Raw genomic sequence first — 27,405 nt, 5'->3', positions numbered from 1 at the left:
ACACAGGGAATCAGACTCATCAGAAATCATACTCACACTGGAAATCAATCGCCTCAGAAATCACACTCATCAGAAATCACACCCACACATGAAGCCCACTCAATCAGAAATTACAGTCACACAGAAATCGCACTCACACAGGACTGACATTCACACAGGAAATCACACTTACATAGGGAATCACACTCATCAGAAATCACACTCACACAGGAAATCACACTCAGCAGAAGTCACACTTATCAGAAATCACAGACGCAGAAGAAATCTCACACATCAGAAATCACACTCACACAGGAATCACACTCTCAGGAATTCACATGCATCAGAAATTACACTCATCAGAAAACACACTCACACAGGAATCACAGTCACACAGGAAATCACATTCACACAGGGTATCACACTCATCAGAAATCACAGTCACAGGAAATCATACTCATCAGAAATCACACTCACACAGGAAATCACTTGCATCAGAAATCACACTCATAAGAAATCACACTCAATCAGAAATCACACTCACACAGGAACTGCGCTCATCAGGATCTCACACTCACACCAGAAATCACACTAATAAGAAATCACACTCACACCGGAATCAAACTCACACAAGACTGATGTCACACAGGAAATCACACTTCCACAGGGAATCACACTCATCAGAATTCACACTCACACAGGAAATCACACTCAACAAAAGTCACACTTATCAGAAATCACAGACACAGAAGAAATCTCACACATCAGAAATCACACTCACACAGGAATCACACTCTCACAGGAATTCACATGCATCAGAAATTACACTCATCAGAAAACACACTCACACAGGAAATCACACTCACACAGGAATCACATTCACACAGGGAAGCACACTCACACATGAAATCACACTAATCAGAAATCACACTCACACAGGAATCACAGTCACACAGGAAATCACACTCACACAGGGTATCACACTCATCAGAAATCACAGTCACAGGAAATCATACTCATCAGTAATCACACTCACACAGGAAATCAATCGCATCAGAAATCACACTCAATCAGAAATCACACTCACACAGGAATCGCACTCATCAGGATCTCACACTCACACCAGAAATCACACTCATCAGAAATCACACTCACACCGGAATCAAACGCACACAAGACTGACACTCACACAGGAAATCACACTTACACAGGGAATCACACTCAACAGAAATCACACTTATCAGAAATCACACACACAGGGAATCACGCTCATCAGAAATCACACTCATCAGAAATCACACTCACAGAAGAAATCTCACACATCAGAAATCACACTCATCAGAAATCGCACTCACACAGGAATCACATTCACACAGGAAAGCAGTCTCACACAGGAAATCACACTCATCAGAAATCACACGCACACAGGAATCATACTCACAGAGGAATCACACTCACATAGGAAATCACACTCACACAGGGATCAAACTCATCAGAAATCACACTCACAAGAAATCACACTCACACAAGAAATCGCACTGCATGAGATTTGAAACTCACCCAGGAAATCACACTCCCACAGGAAATCACAATCACACTGAAAATCACAATCAATCAGAAATCATACACACATTGGAAATCTCAATCACACAGGAAATCAAATTCAATAAGAAATCACACTCACACAGGAAATCACACTCACACAGGGAATCACACGCATCAGAAATCACACTCACACTGGGAATCACACTCACACAGCAATCATACTCAACAGAAATCCCACTCATCAGAAATCACATTCAGACAGGAATCACACTCACACAGGGATCACACTTACACAGGAATCACAATCATCAGGATTCACACTCATCCAATATCACACTCACACAGGAAATCACAATCATCAGAAATCACAGTCATCAGAAATCACCCTCACACAGGAAATCTGAATCACACAGAAAATCACAATCAATCCGAAAACATACTCACACAGGAAATATCAATCACACAGGAAATCATACTCTATAAAAAATCACATTCATTCAGGAAAGCTTACTTACACAGGGATCACAATCATCAGAAATCACACTCATCAGATATCACATTCACACAGGAAATCACACTTACACAGAAATCACACACACAGGAAATCACACTTACACAGGAACTACAATCATCAGAAATCACACTCATCCGATATCACACTCACACAGGAAATCACATTCTCACACAAGAAATCCCACTCACACAGGAAATCAAATTCAATAAGAAATCACACTCACACAGGAAATCACAGTAACATAGGGAATCACATTCAGCAGAAATCACACTCACACAGGAAAGCACACTCTCGGGAATTACACTCATCAGAAACCACACACACAGGAAGCCAACTCAATCAGAAATCACACTCACACAGGAATCGCACTCATCAGGATATCACACTCACACCAGAAATCACACGCATCAGAAATCACACTCACACAGGGAATCACACTCATCAGAAATCACACTCCTCAGAAAGTACACTCGCACAGGAAGTCAAACTCACACAGGTAATCACACTCATCAGAATTCTAACTTCTACACGGAACCATACTCTCATGAATCGTACTCATCAGAAATCACACTCAGACAGGAATCGCACTCATCAGGATCTCACACTCACACCAGAAATCACACTCATCAGAATTCACACTCACACAGGAAACCACACTCAACAGAAATCACACTTATCAGAAATTACACACACAGGGAATCACACTCATCAGAAATCACACTCCTCAGAAAACACACTCACACAGGAAATCACACTTATCAGAAATCACACCAGCAGAGGAAATCACACTGACACAGCAAATCACACTCATCTGAAATCATACTCACACAGGAAATCACACTCATCAGAAATTACACTCATCAGAAATCACACTCACACAGGACGCCCACTCAATCAGAAATCACACTCACACAGGAATCACACACATCAGGATATCACACTCACACCAGAAATCACACTAATCAGAAATCACACTCACACAGGAATCACATTCAATCAGAAATCACACTCATCAGAAATCATACTCACACAGGAAGCCCACTCAATCAGAAATCACACTCACACAGGAATAGCACCCACCAGGATATCACATTCACACCAGAAATCACACGCATCAGAAATCACACTCACAAAGGGAATCACACACATCAGAAATCAGACTCCTCAGAAATTACACTCGCACAGGAAGTAACACTCACACAGAAATCACACTCACACAGGAAATCACACTCATCAGAAATCATACTCATACAGGAAATCAATAGCATCAGAAATCACACTCACACAGGAAATCACACTCACACAGGGACTCACACTCATCAGAAATCACACTCACACAGGAAATCACACTCACACAGGGAATCACACTCACACAGGGAATCACACTCATCAGAAATCATACTCACACTGGAAATCAATCGCCTCAGAAATCACACTCATCAGAAATCACACTCACACATGAAGCCCACTCAATCAGAAATCACAGTCACACAGAAATCGCTCACATTTGGACCTCACACTCACACCAAAAATCACACTAATCAGAAATCACACTCACACTGGAATCACACTCACACAGGACTGACACTCACACAGGAAATCACACTTACACAGGGAATCAAACTCATCAGAAATCACACTCACACAGGAAATCACACTCAACAGAAGTCACACTTATCAGAAATCACAGACACAGAAGAAATCTCACACATCAGAAATCACACTCACACAGGAATCACACTCTCAGGAATTCACATGCATCAGAAATTACACTCATCAGAAAACACACTCACACAGGAATCACAGTCACACAGGAAATCACATTCACAAAGGGTATCACACTCATCAGAAATCACAGTCACAGGAAATCATACTCATCAGTAATCACACTCACACAGGAAATCACTTGCATCAGAAATCACACTCATAAGAAATCACACTCAATCAGAAATCACACTCACACAGGAACTGCACTCATCAGGATCTCACACTCACACCAGAAATCACACTAATAAGAAATCACACTCACACCGGAATCAAACTCACACAAGACTGATGTCACACAGGAAATCACACTTCCACAGCGAATCACACTCATCAGAAATCACACTCACACAGGAAATCACACTCAACAAAAGTCACACTTATGAGAAATCACAGACACAGAAGAAATCTCACACATCAGAAATCACACTCACACAGGAATTCACAGTCACACAGGAAGTCACACTCACACAGGGTATCACACTCATCAGATATCACAGTCACAGGAAATCATACTCATCAGTAATCACACTCACACAGGAAATCAATTGCATCAGAAATCACACTCACACAGGAATCGCACTCATCAGGATCTCACACTCACACCAGAAATCACACTCATCAGAAATCACACTCACACCGGAATCAAACTCACACAAGACTGACACTCACACAGGAAATCACACTTACACAGGGAATCACACTCAACAGAAATCACACTTATCAGAAATCACACACACAGGGAATCACGCTCATCAGAAATCACACTCATCAGAAATCACACTCACAGAAAAAATCTCACACATCAGAAATCACACTCATCAGAAATCGCACTCACACAGGAAATCACATGCATCAGAAATTACACTCATCAGAAAATACACACACAGGGAGTCACATGCATCAGAAATCGCACTCACACAGGAAATCACACTCACACAGGAATCACATTCACACAGGAAAGCAGTCTCACACAGGAAATCACACTCATCAGAAATGACACTCACACAGGAATCATACTCACACAGGGATCAAACTCATCAGAAATCACACTCACAAGAAATCACACTCACACAAGAAATCGCACTGCATGAGATTTGAAAGTCACCCAGGAAATCACACTCCCACAGGAAATCTCAATCACACTGAAAATCACAATCAATCAGAAATCATACACACATTGGACATCTCAACCACACAGGAAATCAAATTCAATAAGAAATCACACTCACACAGGAAATCACAGTAATACAGGGAATCACATTCAGCAGAAATCACACTCACACAGGAAAGCACACTCTCGGGAATCACACTCATCAGAAATCACACTCACACAGGAATCACATTCAATCAGAAATTACACTCATCAGAAATCACACACACAGGAAGTCAACGCAATCAGAAATCACACTCACACAGGAATCGCACTCATCAGGATATCACACTCACACCAGAAATCACACGCATCAGAAATCACACTCACACAGGGAATCACACTCATCAGAAATCACACTCCTCAGAAAGTACACTCGCACAGGAAGTCAAACTCACACAGGTAATCACACTCATCAGAATTCTAACTTCTACACGGAACCATACTCTCATGAATCGTACTCATCAGAAATCACACTCAGACAGGAATCGCACTCATCAGGATCTCACACTCACACCAGAAATCACACTCATCAGAAATCACACTCACACAGGAAACCACACTCAACAGAAATCACATTTACCAGAAATCACACACACAGGGAATCACACTCATCAGAAATCACACTCATCAGAATTCATACACACACAGGAAATCACATGCATCAGAATTTACACACACAGAGAGTCACACTCATCAGAAATCACACTCATACAGGAAATCACGCTCACACAGGAATCACATTCACACAGGAAATCAGTCTCACACAGGAAATCACACTCATCAGAAATCATACTCATCAGAAATCACACTCATCAGGAATCAGACTCTCACAAGAAATCACACTCCCACAGGAAACCGCACTCCCGCAGGAAATCTCAATCACACAGAAAATTGCAATCAATCAGAAATCATACACACATTGGACATCCCAAGCACACAGGAAAGCAAATTCAATAAGAAATCACACCCACACAGGAAATCACACTTACACAGGGAATCACATTCATCAGAAATCACATTCACACAGTAAATCACACTCTCGGGAATCACACTCATCAGAAATTACACTCACACAGGAAAGCACACTCACTCACAAAATCACACTCATCAGAAATCACACTCATCAGAAAACACACTCACACAGGAAATCACACTTATCAGAAATCATACCAGCAGAGGAAATCACACTGACACAGCAAATCACACTCATCTGAAATCATACTCACACAGGAAATCACACTCATCAGAAAGTACACTCATCAGAAATCACACTCACACAGGAAGCCCACTCAATCAGAAATCACACTCACACAGGAATCACACACATCAGGATATCACACTCACACCAGAAATCACACTAATCAGAAATCACACTCACACAGGAATCACATTCAATCAGAAATCACACTCATCAGAAATCATACTCACACAGGAAGCCCACTCAATCAGAAATCACACTCACACAGGAATAGCACCCACCAGGATATCACATTCACACCAGAAATCACACGCATCAGAAATCACACTCACAAAGGGAATCACACACATCAGAAATCAGACTCCTCAGAAATTACACTCGCACAGGAAGTAACACTCACACAGAAATCACACTCACACAGGAAATCACACTCATCAGAAATCATACTCACACAGGAATTCAATAGCATCAGAAATCACACTCACACAGGAAATCACACTCATCAGAATTCTCACTCACACAGGGAATCACACTCACACAGGGACTCACACTCATCAGAAATCACACTCACACAGGAAATCACACCCACACAGGAATCACATTTACACAGGAAAGCACACTCACACAATAAATCACACTCACACAGGAAATCAAACTCACACAGGAATCACACTCACACAGGGAATCACACTCACACAGGGAATCACACTCATCAGAAATCATACTCACACTGGAAATCAATCGCCTCAGAAATCACACTCATCAGAAATCACACTCACACATGAAGCCCACTCAATCAGAAATCACAGTCACACAGAAATCGCACACATCTGGACCTCACACTCACACCAAAAATCACACTAATCAGAAATCACACTCACACTGGAATCACACTCACACAGGACTGACACTCACACAGGAAATCACACTTACACAGGGAATCACACTCATCAGAAATCACACTCACACAGGAAATTACACTCAACAGAAGTCACACTTATCAGAAATCACAGACACAGAAGAAATCTCACACATCAGAAATCACACTCACACAGGAATCACACTCTCAGGAATTCACATGCATCAGAAATTACACTCATCAGAAAACACACTCACACAGGAATCACAGTCACACAGGAAATCACATTCACAAAGGGTATCACACTCATCAGAAATCACAGTCACAGGAAATCATACTCATCAGTAATCACACTCACACAGGAAATCACTTGCATCAGAAATCACACTCATAAGAAATCACACTCAATCAGAAATCACACTCACACAGGAACTGCACTCATCAGGATCTCACACTCACACCAGAAATCACACTAATAAGAAATCACACTCACACCGGAATCAAACTCACACAAGACTGAACTCACACAGGAAATCACACTTCCACAGGGAATCACACTCATCAGAAATCACACTCACACAGGAAATCACACTCAACAAAAGTCACACTTATGAGAAATCACAGACACAGAAGAAATCTCACACATCAGAAATCACACTCACACAGGAATCACAGTCACACAGGAAATCACATTCACACAGGGTATCACACTCATCAGTAATCACACTCACACAGGAATTCACAGTCACACAGGAAATCACACTCACACAGGGTATCACACTCATCAGATATCACAGTCACAGGAAATCATACTCATCAGTAATCACACTCACACAGGAAATCAATTGCATCAGAAATCACACTCACACAGGAATCGCACTCATCAGGATCTCACACTCACACCAGAAATCACACTCATCAGAAATCACACTCACACCGGAATCAAACTCACACAAGACTGACACTCACACAGGAAATCACACTTACACAGGGAATCACACTCAACAGAAATCACACTTATCAGAAATCACACACACAGGGAATCACGCTCATCAGAAATCACACTCATCAGAAATCACACTCACAGAAGAAATCTCACACATCAGAAATCACACTCATCAGAAATCGCACTCACACAGGAAATCACATGCATCAGAAATTACACTCATCAGAAAATACACACACAGGGAGTCACATGCATCAGAAATCGCACTCACACAGGAAATCACACTCACACAGGAATCACATTCACACAGGAAAGCAGTCTCACACAGGAAATCACACTCATCAGAAATGACACTCACACAGGAATCATACTCACACAGGGATCAAACTCATCAGAAATCACACTCACAAGAAATCACACTCACACAGGAAATCACACTTACACAAGGAATCACACACATCAGAAATCACACTCACACAGCAATCATACTCAACAGAAATTACTGGCATCAGAAATCACACTCACACAAAAAATCACATACATCAGAAATCCCACTCATCCGATATCACACTCACATAGGAAATCACACTCACACAGGGATCAAACTCATCAGAAATCACACTCACAAGAAATCACACTCACACAAGAAATCGCACTGCATGAGATTTGAAAGTCACCCACGAAATCACGCTCCCACAGGAAATCTCAATCACACTGAAAATCACAATCAATCAGAAATCATACACACATTGGACATCTCAACCACACAGGAAATCAAATTCAATAAGAAATCACACTCACACAGGAAATCACACTTACACAGGGAATCACACGCATCAGAAATCACACTCACACTGGGAATCACACTCACACAGCAATCATACTCAACAGAAATTACAGTCATCAGAAATCACACTCACACAAAAAATCACATACATCAGAAATCCCACTCATCAGAAATCACATTCACACAGGAAATCACACTCACACAGGGATCACACTTACACAGGAATCACAATCATCAGGATTCACACTCATCTGATATCACACTCACACAGGAAATCACTATCATCAGAAATCAAAGTCATCAGAAATCACCCTCACACAGGAAATCTGAATCACACAGAAAATCACAATCAATCCAAAATCATACTCACACAGGAAATCTCAATCACACACAAAATCACAATCAATCCGAAAACATACTCACACAGAAAAATATCAATCACACAGGAAATCACACTCTATAAAAAAACACATTCATTCAGGAAAGCGTACTTACACAGGGATCACAATCATCAGAAATCACACTCATCAGAAATCACATTCACACAGGAAATCACACTTACACAGAAATCACACTCACACAGGGAATCACACTCATCAGAAATCACACTCCTCAGAAAGTACACTCACACAGGAAGTCAAACTCACACAGGTAACACACTCATCAGAATTCTAACTTCGACACGGAACCATACTCTTATGAATCGTACTCATCAGAAATCACACTCAGACAGGAATCGCACTCATCAGGATCTCACACTCACACCAGAAATCACACTCATCAGAAATCACACTCACACAGGAAACCACACTCAACAGAAATCACATTTATCAGAAATCACACACACAGGGAATCACACTCAGCAGAAATCACACTCATCAGAATTCATACTCACACAGGAAATCACATGCATCAGAATTTACACTCATCAGAAAATACACACACAGAGTCACACTCATCAGAAATCACACTCACACAGGAAATCACGCTCACACAGGAATCACATTCACACAGGAAATCAGTCTCACACAGGAAATCACACTCATCAGAAATCACACTCACACAGGAATCACACTCACAGAGGAATCACACTCACATAGGAAATCACTCTCACACAGGGATGAAACTCATCAGAAATCACACTCACAGGAAATCATACTCATCAGAAATCACACTCATCAGGAATCACACTCACACAGGGAATCACACTCATCAGAAATCATACTCACACTGGAAATCAATCGCCTCAGAAATCACACTCATCAGAAATCACACTCACACATGAAGCCTACTCAATCAGAAATCACAGTCACACAGAAATCGCACTCATCTGGACCTCACACTCACACCAAAAATCACACTCATCAGAAATCACACTCACACAGGAATAGCACCCACCAGGATATCACATTCACACCAGAAATCACACGCATCAGAAATCACACTCACAAAGGGAATCACACACATCAGAAATCAGACTCCTCAGAAATTACACTCGCACAGGAAGTAACACTCACACAGATATCGCACTCACACAGGAAATTACACTCATCAGAAATCATACTCACACAGGAAATCAATAGCATCAGAAATCACACTCACACAGGAAATCACACTCATCAGAATTCTCACTCACACAGGGAATCACACTCATCAGAAATCACACTCACACAGGAAATCACACCCACACAGGAATCACATTTACACAGGAAAGCACACTCACACAATAAATCACACTCACACAGGAAATCAAACTCACACAGGAATCACACTCACACAGGGAATCACACTCATCAGAAATCACACTCACACATGAAGCTCACTCAATCAGAAATCACAGTCACACAGAAATCGCACTCATCTGGACCTCACACTCACACCAAAAATCACACTAATCAGAATTCACACTCACACAGAACTGACACTCACACAGGACTGACACTCACACTGGAATCACACTCACACAGGACTGACACTCACACAGGAAATCACACTTACACAGGGAATCACACTCAACAGAATTCACACTCACACTGGAATCACACTCACACAGGACTGACACTCACACAGGAAATCACACTTGCACAGGGAATTACACTCATCAGAAAACACACTCACACAGGAATCACAGTCACACAGGAAATCACACTTACACAGGGTATCACACTCATCAGAAATCTCAGTCACAGGAAATCATACTCATCAATAATCACACTCACACAGGAAATCACTCGCATCAGAAATCTCATTCATCAGAAATCACACTCAATCAGAAATCACACACACACAGGAACTGCACTCATCAGGATCTCACACTCACACCAGAAATCACACTAATAAGAAATCACACTCACACCGGAATCAAACTCACACAAGACTGAACTCACACAGGAAATCACACTTCCACAGGGAATCACACTCATCAGAAATCACACTCACACAGGAAATCACACTCAACAAAAGTCACACTTATCAGAAATCACAGACACAGAAGAAATCTCACACATCAGAAATCACACTCACACAGGAATCACACTCTCACAGGAATTCACATACATCAGAAATCACACTCATCAGAAATCGCACTCACACAGGAAATCACACTCACACAGGAATCACATTCACACAGGAAAGCAGTCTCACACAGGAAATCACACTCATCAGAAATCACACTCACACAGGAATCATACTCACAGAGGAATCACACACACATAGGAAATCACACTCACACAGGGATCAAACTCATCAGAAATCACACTCACAAGAAATCACACTCACACAAGAAATCGCACTGCATGAGATTTGAAAGTCACCCAGGAAATCACACTCCCACAGGAAATCTCAATCACACTGAAAATCACAATCAATCAGAAATCATACACACATTGGACATCTCAATCACACAGGAAATCAAATTCAATAAGAAATCACACTCACACTGGGAATCACACTCACACAGCAATCATACTCAACAGAAATTACAGTCATCAGAAATCACACTCACACAAAAAAATCACATACATCAGAAATCACACTCATCAGAAATCACATTCACACAGGAAATCACACTCACACTGGAATCAGACTCACACAGGAAAGCACACACACACATGAAATCACACTCACACAGGAATCACACTCACACAGGAATCACAGTCGCACAGGAAATCACACTCACACAGGAAATCGCCCACAATCAGACATCAAACTCACTCAGGAAATCACACTCCGACAGGAAACCTCAATCACACTGAAAATCACAATCAATCAGAAATCATACACACATTGGGCATCTCAATCACACAGGAAATCAAATTCAATAAGAAATCACACTCACACAGGAAATCACACTCACACAGGGAATCACATTCATCAGAAATCACACTCACACAGGAAATCGCACTCTCGGGAATCACACTCATCAGAAATCACACTCACACAGGAAAGCCCACTCACACACAAAATCACACTCAGCAGAAAACACACTCACACAGGAATCACATTCAATCAGAAATTACACTCATCAGAAATCATTCACACAGGAAGCCCACTAAATCAGAAATCACACTCACACAGGAATCACACTCATCAGGATATCACACTCACACCAGAAATCACACTAATCAGAAATCACACTCACACAGGAAGCACATTCAATCAGAAATCACACTCATCAGAAAACATACTCACACCCGAAGCTCTCTCAATCAGAAATCACAATCACACAGGAATCGCACTCATCAGGATATCACACTCACACCAGAAATCTCATTCATCAGAAATCACACTCACAAAGGGAATCACACTCATCAGAAATCACACTCCTCAGCAATTCCACTCACACAGGAAGTAGCACTCACACTTAAATCACACTCACACAGGTAATCACACTCATTAGAAATCATACTCACACAGGAAATCACACTCATCAGAATTCTCACTCACACGGGGCATCACACTCACACAGGGAATCACACTCATCAGAAATCACAGTCACACAGGGAATCAAACTCACACAGGAATCATACTCACACAGCGAATCACACTCATCAGAAATCATACGCACACTGGAAATCAATCGTATCAGAGATCACACTCACACAGGAAGCGCACACAATCAGAAATCACACTCACACAGGAATCGCACTCATCAGGATCTCACACTCACACCAGAAATCACACTAATCAGAAATTACACTCACACCGGTATCACACTCACACAGGAAATATAACTCACACAGAAATCACACTCACACCGGAATCAAAACTCACACAAGACTGACACTCACACAGGAAACCACACTTACACAGGGAATCACACTCAACAGAAATCACACTTCTCAGAAATCACACACACAGGGAATCACACTCATCAGAAATCACACTCACACAGGAATCACACTCACACAGAAAACCACACTCAACAGAAATCACACTTCTCAGAAATCATACACACAGGGAATCACACTCATCAGAAATCACACTCACAGAAGAAATCTCACACATAATAAATCACACTCATCAGAAATCACACTCACACAGGAAATCACATGCATCAGAAATTACATTCATCAGAAAATACACACACAGGGAGTCACACTCATCAGAAATCACACTCACACAGGAAATCACATGCATCAGAATTCGCACTCACACAGGAAATACACACACAGGGAGTCACATGCATCAGAAATCGCACTCACACAGGAATCACATTCACACAGGAAAGCAGTCTCAGACAGGAAATCACACTCATCAGAAATCACACTCACACAGGAATCACACTCACAGAGGAATCACACTCACATAGGAAATCACACTCACACAGGGATCAAACTCATCAGAAATCACACTCACAGGAAATCATACTTATCAGAAATCACACTCATCAGAAATCAGACTCACACAAGAAATCACACTCACACAAGAAATCGCACTGCATGAGATTTCAAACTCACCCAGGAAATCACACTCCCACAGGAAATCTCAATCACACAGAAAGTCGCAATGAATCAGAAATCATACACACGTTGGACATCCCAAGCACACAGGAAATCAAATTCAATAAGAAATCACACCCACACAGGAAATCACACTTACACAGGGAATCACACTCACAGAAGAAATCATTCACACAGGAAATCACACTCAACAGAAGTCACACTTATCAGAAATCGCAGACACAGAAGAAATCTCACACATCAGAAATCACACTCACACAGGAATCACACTCACACAGGAAATCACATGCATCAGAAATTACACTCACACAGGAAATCACACTCACACAGGAATCACATTCACACAGGAAAGCACACACACACATGAAATCTCAATCACACTGAAAATCACAATCAATCAGAAATCATACACACATTGGGCATCTCAATCACACAGGAAATCAAATTCAATAAGAAATCACACTCACACAGGAAATCGCCCTTACACAGGGAATCACATTCAACAGAAATCACACTCACACAGGAAATCGCACTCTCGGGAATCACACTCATCAGAAATCACACTCACACAGGAAATCCCACTCACACACAAAATCACACTCAGCAGAAAACACACTCACACAGGAATCACATTCAATCAGAAATTACACTCATCAGAAATCATTCACACAGGAAGCCCACTAAATCGGAAATTACACTCAACTCACACAGGAATCGCACTCATCAGGATATCACACTCACACCAGAAATCACACTAATCAGAAATCACACTCACACAGGAAGCACATTCAATCAGAAATCACACTCATCAGAAAACATACTCACACAGGAAGCTCTCTCAATCAGAAATCACAATCACACAGGAATCGCACTCATCAGGATATCACACTCACACCAGAAATCTCATTCATCAAAAATCACACTCACAAAGGGAATCACACTCATCAGAAATCACACTCCTCAGCAATTCCACTCACACAGGAAGTAACACTCACACTTAAATCACACTCACACAGGTAATCACACTCATCAGAAATCATACTCACACAGGAAATCACACTCATCAGAATTCTCGCTCACACAGGGAATCAAACTCTCGGGAATCACACTCATCAGAAATCACACTCCACACAGGAAATCACACTCACACAGGATTCACATCCACACAAGAAATCACACTCACACAGGAAATCAATCTCACACAGGAATCATACTCACACAGGGAATCACACTCATCAGAAATCATACTCACACAGGAAATCACACTAATCAAGAATTCTCACTCACACAGGGAATCACACTCACAGAGGGAATCACACTCATCAGAAATCACAGTCACACAGGGAATCAAACTCTCGGGAATCATACTCATCAGAAATCACACTCACACTGGATATCACACTCACACAGGATTCACATTTACACAGGAAAGCACACTCAAACAAGAAGTCACACTCACACAGGGAATCACACTCATCAGAAATCATACGCACACTGGAAGTCAATCGTATCAGAAATAACAGTCACACAGGAAGCGCACTCAATCAGAAATCACACTCACACAGGAATCACACTCATCAGGATCTCACACTCACACCAGAAATCACACTAATCAGAAATCACACTCACACCGGAATCACACTCACACAGGACTGACACTGACACAGGAAATCACACGCACACAGGAAATCAAACTCACACAGAAATCACACTCACACCGGAATGAAAACTCACACAAGACTGACACTCACACAGGAAATCACACTTACACAGGGAATCACACTCATCAGAAATCAAACTCACACAGGAATCGCACTCACACAGGAAACCATACTCAACAGAAATCACACTTATCAGAAATCACACACACAGGGAATCACACTCATCAGAAATCACACTCACACAGGAAATCACACTCACACAGGAATCACATTCACACAGGAAAGCAGTCTCACACAGGAAATCACACTCATCAGAAATCACACTCACACAGGAATCATATTCACAGAGGAATCACACTCACATAGGAAATCACACTCACACAGGGATCAAACTCATCAGAAATCACACTCACAGGAAATCATACTCATCAGAAATCACACTCATTCGAAATCACACTCACACAAGAAATCACACTCACACAGGAAATCGCACTGCATGAGATTTCAAACTCACCCAGGAAATCACAATCCCACAGGAAATCTCAATCACACAGAAAATGGCAATCAATCAGAAATCATACACACGTTAGACATCCCAAGCACACAGGAGATCAAATTCAATAAGAAATCACATTCACACAGGAAATCACACTCTCGGGAATCATACTCATCACAAATCACACCAGCAGAGGAAATCACACTCACACAGCAAATCATACTCATCTGAAATCATACTCACACAGGAATCGCACACATCAGGATATCACACTCACACCAGAAATCATACTCATCAGAAATCACACTCACACAGGAATCACATTCCATCAGAAATCACACTCATCAGAAATCACACTCACACAGGAATCGCACCCATCAGGATCTCACACTCACACCAGAAATCACACTCATCAGAAATCACACTCACACCGGAATCAAACTCACACAAGACTGTCACTCACAGAGGAAATCACAATTACACAGGGAAACACACTCAACAGAAATCACACTCAACAGAAATCACACTCACAGAAGAAATCTCACACATCAGAAATCACACTCATCAGAAATCGCACTCACACAGGAAATCACACTCACACAAGGATCAAACTCATCAGAAATCACACTCACAGGAAATCATACTTATCAGAAATCACACTTATCAGAAATCACACTCACAGAAGAAACCTCACACATCAGAAATCACACTCATCAGAAATCGCACTCACACAGGAAATCACATGCATCAGAAATTACACTCATCAGAAAATACACACACAGGGAGTCACATGCATCAGAAATCGCACTCACACAGGAAATCACACTCACACAGGAATCACATTCACACAGGAAAGCAGTCTCACACAGGAAATCACACTCATCAGAAATCACACTCACACAGGAATCATACTCACAGAGGAATCACACTCACATAGGAAATCACACTCACACAGGGATCAAACACATCAGAAATCACACTCACAGGAAATCATACTTATCAGAAATCACACTCATCAGAAATCAGACTCACACAAGAAATCACACTCACACAAGAAATCGCACTGCATGAGATTTCAAACTCACCCAGGAAATCGCACTCCCACAGGAAATCTCAATCACACAGAAACTCGCAATCAATCAGAAATCATACACATGTGGGACATCCCAAGCACACAGGAAATCAAATTCAATAAGAAATCACACCCACACAGGAAATCGCACTTACACAGGGAATCACACTCAACAGAAGTCACACTTATCAGAAATTGCAGACACAGAAGTAATCTCACACATCAGAAATCACACTCACACAGGAATCACACTCACACAGGAAATCACATGCATCAGAAATTACACTCATCAGAAAACACACTCACACAGGAAATCACACTCACACAGGAATCACATTCACTCAGGAAAGCACACACACACATGAAATCACACTCACACAGGAATCACACTCACACAGGAAATCACATGCATCAGAAATTACACTCATCAGAAAACACACTCACACAGGAAATCACACTCACACAGGAATCACATTCACACAGGAAAGCACACACACACATGAAATCACACTCACACAGGAAATCGCCCACAATCAGACATCAAACTCACTCAGGAAATCACACTCCCACAGGAAATCTCAATCATACTGAAAATCACAATCAATCAGAAATCATACACACATTGGACATCTCAATCACACAGGAAATCAAATTCAATAAGAAATCACACTCACACAGGAAATCACACTTACACAGGGAATCACATTCACACAGGAAAGCACACACACACATGAAATCACACTCACACAGGAATCACACTCACACAGGAATCACAGTCGCACAGGAAATCACACTCACACAGGAAATCGCCCACAATCAGACATCAAACTCACTCAGGAAATCACACTTCCACAGGAAATCTCAATCACACTGAAAATCACAATCAATCAGAAATCACATTCATCAGAAATAATAACTCATTAAATCACACACACACAGGAAATCACACTCACACAGGGAATCACACTCACACAGGGAATCACATTCACACAGGGAATCACACTCATCAGAAATCACATACATCAGAAATAATAACTCAGGAAATCACACACACACAGGAAATCACACTCACAGAGGAAATCACACTCACACAAGAAATCACCCTCATCAGAAATCATACTCACGCAGAAATCACACTCGTCAGAAATCACACACACTGGAAATCACAAGCACACAGGAATCACATTCAATCAGAAATCACACTCACACTGGGAATCACACTCATCAGAAATCACACTCACACAAGAATCACACTCACATAGGAATCACACTCATCAGAAATCACACGCATCAGAAATCACACTCACACAGGAAATCACACTCACACAGGGAATCACACTCATCAGAAATCACATTCATCAGAAATAATAACTCAGGAAATCACACACACACAGGAAATCACACTCTCAGAGGAAATCACACTCACACAAGAAATCACCCTCATCAGAAATCATACTCACACAGAAATCACACTCGTCAGAAATCACACTCACACAGGAAATCACAAGCTCACGGGAATCACATTCAATCAGAAATCACACTCACACAGGAGATCACACTCATCAGAAATCATACTCACAGCGACATCACACACTGACACAGGAAAACACACTCACACAGAAGATCGCCTTCAATCAGATATCACAATTACACGGGAAATCACACTCATCAGGCGTCACACTCACACAGGGAATCACACTCATCGGAAATCATACTCATCAGAAATCACACTCAATCAGAAATCACACTGACACAGGAAACACAATAACACAGGAATCACACTCATCAGAAATCACACTCACACAGAAATAATACTCACACAGGAAAACACCCTCACACTTGAAATCACACACTTCAGTAACCACACGCAACAGAAATCATACACACAAAGGAATCACACTCACACAAGCAATTCAGACTGATCAGAAATCACACCCACACAGGAAATCACACTCACACAGGAATCAGATTCAATCAGAAATCACACTCAAACAGGATAATACTCTCACATATGAAATGGCCATCAATCAGAAATCACACTCACACAGGAAACACACTCATCAGAAGTCACAATCACACATGAATCACACTCACACAGGAATCACACTCAATCAGAAATCACACTCACACAGAAATAATACTCACACTTGAAATCACACACTTCAGTAACCACACTCATCAGAAATCATACACACAAAGGAATCACATTCACACAGCAATTCAGACTGATCAGAAATCACACCCACACAGGAAATCACACTCACACAGGAATCAGATTCAATAAGAAATCACACTCACACAGGATAAGACACTCACATATGAAATGGCCATCAATCAGAAATCACACTCAAAACAGGAAATCACACTCATCAGAAGTCATAATCACACATGAATCACACTCACACAGGAATCACACTCAATCAGAAATCACACTGACACAGGAATCACCTGTACATAGGAAAGCACACTCACACAGGGAATCACACTCACACAGGAATCACACTCACATAGTAATCACACTCACACAGGAATCACACTCACATAGGAATCACACTCATCAGAAATCACATGCATCAGAAATCACACCCACACAGGAAATCACACTCACACAGGGAATCACACTCATCAGAAATCACACTCATCAGAAATCACATTCATCAGAAATAATAACTCAGGAAATCACACACACACAGGAAATCACTCACAGAGGAAATCACACTCACACAAGGAATCACCCTCATCAGAAATCATACTCACACAGAAATCACACTCATCAGAAATCACACTCACACAGGAAATCACAAGCACACAGGAATCACATTCAATCAGAAATCACACACACAGGAGATCACACTCATCAGAAATCATACTCACAGCGACATCACACACTGACACAGGAAAACACACTCACACAGAAGATCGCCTTCAATCAGATATCACAATTACACGGGAAATCACACTCATCAGGCGTCACACTCACACAGGGAATCACACTCATCAGAAATCACACTCATCAGAAATCACACTGACACAGGAAACACAATAACACAGGAATCACACTCATCAGAAATCACACTCACACAGAAATACTACTCACTCAGGAAAACACCCTCACACTGGAAATCACACACTTCAGTAATCATACTAATCAGAAATCAAACACAAAAGGAATCACACTCACACAAGCAATTCAGACTGATCAGAAATCACACTCACACAGGATAAGACACTCACATATGAAATGGCCATCAATCAGAAATCACACTCACACAGGAAATCACACTCATCAGAAGTCATAATCACACATGAATCACACTCACACATGAATCACACTCAATCAGAAATCACACTCACACAGGAGTCACCTGCACACAGGAAAGCACACTCACACAGGAAATCACACTCATCAGAAATCACACTCACACATGAATCACACTCACACAGGAATCACACTCACACAGGGAATCACACTCATCAGAAATCACACTCATCAGAAATCACACTCATCAGAAATCACACTCACACTGGAAATCACACACTTCAGTAATCATACTAATCAGAAATCATACACATAAAGGAATCACACTCACACAAGCAATTCAGACTGATCAGAAATCACACCCACACAGGAAATCACACTCACACAGGAATCAGATTCAATCAGAAATCACACACACAGGATAAGACACTCACATATGAAATGGCCATCAATCAGAAATCACACTCACACAGGAATTCACACTCATCAGAAGTCATAATCACACATGAATCACACTCACACAGGAATCACACTCAATCAGAAATCACACTCACACAGGAATCACCTGCACACAGGAAAGCACACTCACACATGAATCACACTCACACAGGAATCACCCTCATCAGAAATCATACTCACATAGAAATCACACTCATCAGAAATCACACTCACACAGGAATTCCCATGCAACTGATATCACACTCATCAGAAATCATCCCCACACAGGAAATAGCACTCACATAGGAATCACACTCATCAGAAATCACACTCACACAGGAAATCACACTCACACAGGGAATCACACACATCAGAAATCACACTCACATAGGAACCCACACTCATCAGAAATAATAACTCAGGAAATCACACTCACACAGGAAATCACACTCACACAAGAAATCACCCTCATCAGAAATCATACTCACATAGAAATCACACTCATCAGAAATCACACTCACACAGGAAATCACACTCACACAGGAATCACATTCAATCAGAAATCACACTCACACAGGAGATCACACTCATCAGAAATCATACTCACAGCGACATCACACTCACACAGGAAAACACACTCACACAGAAGATCGCCTTCAATCAGATATCACAATTACATGGGAAATCACACTCATCAGGCATCACACTCAATCAGAAATCACACTCACACATGAATCACACTCACACAGGAATCACACTCAATCAGAAATCACACTCACACAGGAAATCACACTCATCAGATGTCATAATCACACATGAATCACACTCACACAGGGAATCACACTCATCAGAAATCACACGCATCAGAAATCACACTCATCAGAAATAATAACGCAGGAATCACACTCACACAGGAAGTGACACTCATCAGAAATCACACACACAGGAAATCACACTCATCAGAAATCACACTCACACATGAATCACACTCACACAGGAAGCACACTCACACAGGGAATCACACGCATCAGAAATCACACTCATCAGAAATAATAACGCAAGAATCACACTCACACAGGAAATCACACTCATCAGAAATCACACTCACACAGGAAATCACAAACACACAGAACTAACATTCAATCAGAAATCACATTCACACAGGAGATCACACTCATCAGAAATCATACTCACAGCGAAATCACACTCACACAGGAAAACACACTCACACAGAAAATTGCCTTCTGTCAGATAACACACTCACACGGGAAATTGTTCTCACCAGAAATCACACTCACACAGGGAATACAAGAACACAGGAATCATACTCATCAGAGATCTCACTTACACAGAAAATATACTCACTCAGGAAATCACCCTCACACTGGAAATCACACTCTTCAGTAATCACACTCATCAGAAATCATACACACACAGGAAATCACACTCACACAAGAATCAGATTCAATCAGAAATCACACTCTCACTGTATAACACACTCACATATGAAATTGCCATCAATCAGACATCACACTCACACTCGAAATCACACTAATCAGAAGTCATAATCACACATGAATCACACTCACACAGAAATCACACTCAATCAGAAATCACACTCACAGATGAATATCACTCACACAGAAATCACCTTCACACAGGGAATCACACTCATCAGAAATCACACTCATCAGAAATCACACTCATCAGAAATAATAACTCAGGAAATTACACTCACACAGGAAATCACACTCACACAGGAAATCACAAACACGCAGGAATAACATTCAATCAGAAATCACACTCAAATAAGGAGATCACACTCATCAGAAATCATACTGACACAGGGAATCACACTCATCAGAAATCACTCTCCTCTGAAATCATACTCACACATTAACACAGGAAATCACTCTCATCAGAAATCATACTCACTTAGGAAATCACTCTCTTCTGAAATCACACCGAGTGGAAATCGTACTCAAAAATGAATCAGACACACACAGGAAATCACACTCACACAGGAAATCACATGCAACTGAAATCACACTCATCAGAAATCATACCCACAAAGGAAATAACACTCACATAGGAATCACATTCAGCAGAAATCACGCACACATAGGAAAGCACCCTAACACAGAAACATGCCTTCAATCAGAAATCACAGTCACACAGGAAATCACAGTCATCAGAAATAATAACTCAGGAAATCACTCTCACAGAGGATACCATACTCACACAGAAATCACACTCATCAGAAATCATACTCACACAGGAAATCACAAGCACAAAGGAATCACATTCAAATCAGAAATCACATTCACACAGGAGATCACGCTCATCAGAAATCATACTCACAGTGAAATCACACTCACACAGGAAAACATACTCACACAGAAAATCGCCTTAAATCAGATATCACACTCACACGGGAAATCGCAATCATCAGAAGTCACACTCACACAGGCTCTCACACTCATCAGAAATCACACTCAATCAGAAATCACACTCACACAGGAAACACAATAACACAGGAATCACACTCATCAGAAATCACACTCACACAGAAATGATACTCAATCAGGAAATCACTCTCACAATGGAAACCGCACTCTTCAGTAATCACACTCATCAGAAATCATACACACACAGGAAATCACACTCACACAGGAATCAGATTCAATCAGAAATCACACTCACATGGGGGAGCACATTAACACAGGAAATCACTCTCATCAGAAATCATACTCACTTAGGAATTCACACTCTTCTGAAATCACACTGATTGGAAATCGTACTCAAAAATGAATCAGACTCACACTGGAAATCACACTCATCAGAAATCATCCCCACACAGGTACTGACACTCACAGGAATCACACTCATCAGAAATCACACGCATCAGAAATCGCACTCGCACAGGAAATCACATTCATACAGGAAATCACACACACAAAGGCATCACACTCACAAAGGAATCACACTCACACGGCATCACACTCATCAGAATTCGAACTCATCAGAAATCAAACTCACACAGGGAATAGCACTCACATAGGAATCACACTCATCAGATATCACACTCACACGGGAAATCACAATCATCAGAAATCACACTCACACAGGAATTCCCATGCAACTGATATCACACTCATCAGAAATCATCCCCACACAGGAAATAGCACTCACATAGGAATCACACTCATCAGAAATCACACTCACACAGGAAATCACACTCACACAGGGAATCACACACATCAGAAATCACACTCACATAGGAACCCACACTCATCAGAAATAATAACTCAGGAAATCACACTCACACAGGAAATCACACTCACACAAGAAATCACCCTCATCAGAAATCATACTCACATAGAAATCACACTCATCAGAAATCACACTCACACAGGAAATCACACTCACACAGGAATCACATTCAATCAGAAATCACACTCACACAGGAGATCACACTCATCAGAAATCATACTCACAGCGACATCACACTCACACAGGAAAACACACTCACACAGAAGATCGCCTTCAATCAGATATCACAATTACATGGGAAATCACACTCATCAGGCATCACACTCAATCAGAAATCACACTCACACATGAATCACACTCACACAGGAATCACACTCAATCAGAAATCACACTCACACAGGAAATCACACTCATCAGATGTCATAATCACACATGAATCACACTCACACAGGGAATCACACTCATCAGAAATCACACGCATCAGAAATCACACTCATCAGAAATAATAACGCAGGAATCACACTCACACAGGAAGTGACACTCATCAGAAATCACACACACAGGAAATCACACTCATCAGAAATCACACTCACACATGAATCACACTCACACAGGAAGCACACTCACACAGGGAATCACACGCATCAGAAATCACACTCATCAGAAATAATAACGCAAGAATCACACTCACACAGGAAATCACACTCATCAGAAATCACACTCACACAGGAAATCACAAACACACAGAACTAACATTCAATCAGAAATCACATTCACACAGGAGATCACACTCATCAGAAATCATACTCACAGCGAAATCACACTCACACAGGAAAACACACTCACACAGAAAATTGCCTTCTGTCAGATAACACACTCACACGGGAAATTGTTCTCACCAGAAATCACACTCACACAGGGAATACAAGAACACAGGAATCATACTCATCAGAGATCTCACTTACACAGAAAATATACTCACTCAGGAAATCACCCTCACACTGGAAATCACACTCTTCAGTAATCACACTCATCAGAAATCATACACACACAGGAAATCACACTCACACAAGAATCAGATTCAATCAGAAATCACACTCTCACTGTATAACACACTCACATATGAAATTGCCATCAATCAGACATCACACTCACACTCGAAATCACACTAATCAGAAGTCATAATCACACATGAATCACACTCACACAGAAATCACACTCAATCAGAAATCACACTCACAGATGAATATCGCTCACACAGAAATCACCTTCACACAGGGAATCACACTCATCAGAAATCACACTCATCAGAAATCACACTCATCAGAAATAATAACTCAGGAAATTACACTCACACAGGAAATCACACTCACACAGGAAATCACAAACACGCAGGAATAACATTCAATCAGAAATCACACTCAAATAAGGAGATCACACTCATCAGAAATCATACTGACACAGGGAATCACACTCATCAGAAATCACTCTCCTCTGAAATCATACTCACACATTAACACAGGAAATCACTCTCATCAGAAATCATACTCACTTAGGAAATCACTCTCTTCTGAAATCACACCGAGTGGAAATCGTACTCAAAAATGAATCAGACACACACAGGAAATCACACTCACACAGGAAATCACATGCAACTGAAATCACACTCATCAGAAATCATACCCACAAAGGAAATAACACTCACATAGGAATCACATTCAGCAGAAATCACGCACACATAGGAAAGCACCCTAACACAGAAACATGCCTTCAATCAGAAATCACAGTCACACAGGAAATCACAGTCATCAGAAATAATAACTCAGGAAATCACTCTCACAGAGGATACCATACTCACACAGAAATCACACTCATCAGAAATCATACTCACACAGGAAATCACAAGCACAAAGGAATCACATTCAAATCAGAAATCACATTCACACAGGAGATCACGCTCATCAGAAATCATACTCACAGTGAAATCACACTCACACAGGAAAACATACTCACACAGAAAATCGCCTTAAATCAGATATCACACTCACACGGGAAATCGCAATCATCAGAAGTCACACTCACACAGGCTCTCACACTCATCAGAAATCACACTCAATCAGAAATCACACTCACACAGGAAACACAATAACACAGGAATCACACTCATCAGAAATCACACTCACACAGAAATGATACTCAATCAGGAAATCACTCTCACAATGGAAACCGCACTCTTCAGTAATCACACTCATCAGAAATCATACACACACAGGAAATCACACTCACACAGGAATCAGATTCAATCAGAAATCACACTCACATGGGGGAGCACATTAACACAGGAAATCACTCTCATCAGAAATCATACACACTTAGGAATTCACACTCTTCTGAAATCACACTGATTGGAAATCGTACTCAAAAATGAATCAGACTCACACTGGAAATCACACTCATCAGAAATCATCCCCACACAGGTACTGACACTCACAGGAATCACACTCATCAGAAATCACACGCATCAGAAATCGCACTCGCACAGGAAATCACATTCATACAGGAAATCACACACACAAAGGCATCACACTCACAAAGGAATCACACTCACACGGCATCACACTCATCAGAATTCGAACTCATCAGAAATCAAACTCACACAGGGAATACAAGAACACAGGAATCACACTCATCAGAGATCTCACTTACACAGAAAATATACTCACTCAGGAAATCACCCTCACACTGGAAATCACACTCTTCAGTAATCACACTCATCAGAAATCATACACACACAGGAAATCACACTCACACAAGAATCAGATTCAATCAGAAATCACACTCACACTGTATAACACACTCACATATGAAATTGCCATCAATCAGACATCACACTCACACTCGAAATCACACTAATCAGAAGTCATAATCACACATGAATCACACTCACACAGAAATCACACTCAATCAGAAATCACACTCACAGATGAATATCGCTCACACAGAAATCACCTTCACACAGGGAATCACACTCATCAGAAATCACACTCATCAGAAATCACACTCATCAGAAATAATAACTCAGGAAATTACACTCACACAGGAAATCACACTCACACAGGAAATCACAAACACGCAGGAATAACATTCAATCAGAAATCACACTCAAATAAGGAGATCACACTCATCAGAAATCATACTGACACAGGGAATCACACTCATCAGAAATCACTCTCCTCTGAAATCATACTCACACATTAACACAGGAAATCACTCTCATCAGAAATCATACTCACTTAGGAAATCACTCTCTTCTGAAATCACACCGAGTGGAAATCGTACTCAAAAATGAATCAGACACACACAGGAAATCACACTCACACAGGAAATCACATGCAACTGAAATCACACTCATCAGAAATCATACCCACAAAGGAAATAACACTCACATAGGAATCACATTCAGCAGAAATCACGCACACATAGGAAAGCACCCTAAC

General features: G+C 41.1%; 1 protein-coding gene across 1 annotated transcript; it reads left to right on the top strand.

Annotated features, from left to right (window-relative positions):
* Positions 1-4,093: 4,093 nt before the first annotated feature.
* On the top strand, positions 4,094-9,848 carry LOC137355380 (filaggrin-2-like). Its single transcript, XM_068020373.1, has 4 exons — positions 4,094-4,277; positions 5,708-5,984; positions 7,378-7,717; positions 8,661-9,848. The coding sequence occupies exons 1-4, from the start codon at positions 4,094-4,096 to the stop codon at positions 9,846-9,848; spliced, it is 1,989 nt and encodes a 662-aa protein (XP_067876474.1).
* The last annotated feature ends 17,557 nt before the right edge of the window (positions 9,849-27,405 follow it).

This window comes from Heterodontus francisci, chromosome 42 (assembly GCF_036365525.1).
Source record: "Heterodontus francisci isolate sHetFra1 chromosome 42, sHetFra1.hap1, whole genome shotgun sequence".
In the NCBI taxonomy this organism is placed as follows: Eukaryota; Metazoa; Chordata; class Chondrichthyes; order Heterodontiformes; family Heterodontidae; genus Heterodontus; species Heterodontus francisci.
Note: the sequence above shows the minus strand (reverse complement) of the source record. Positions and strands in the feature narration are given on the sequence as shown.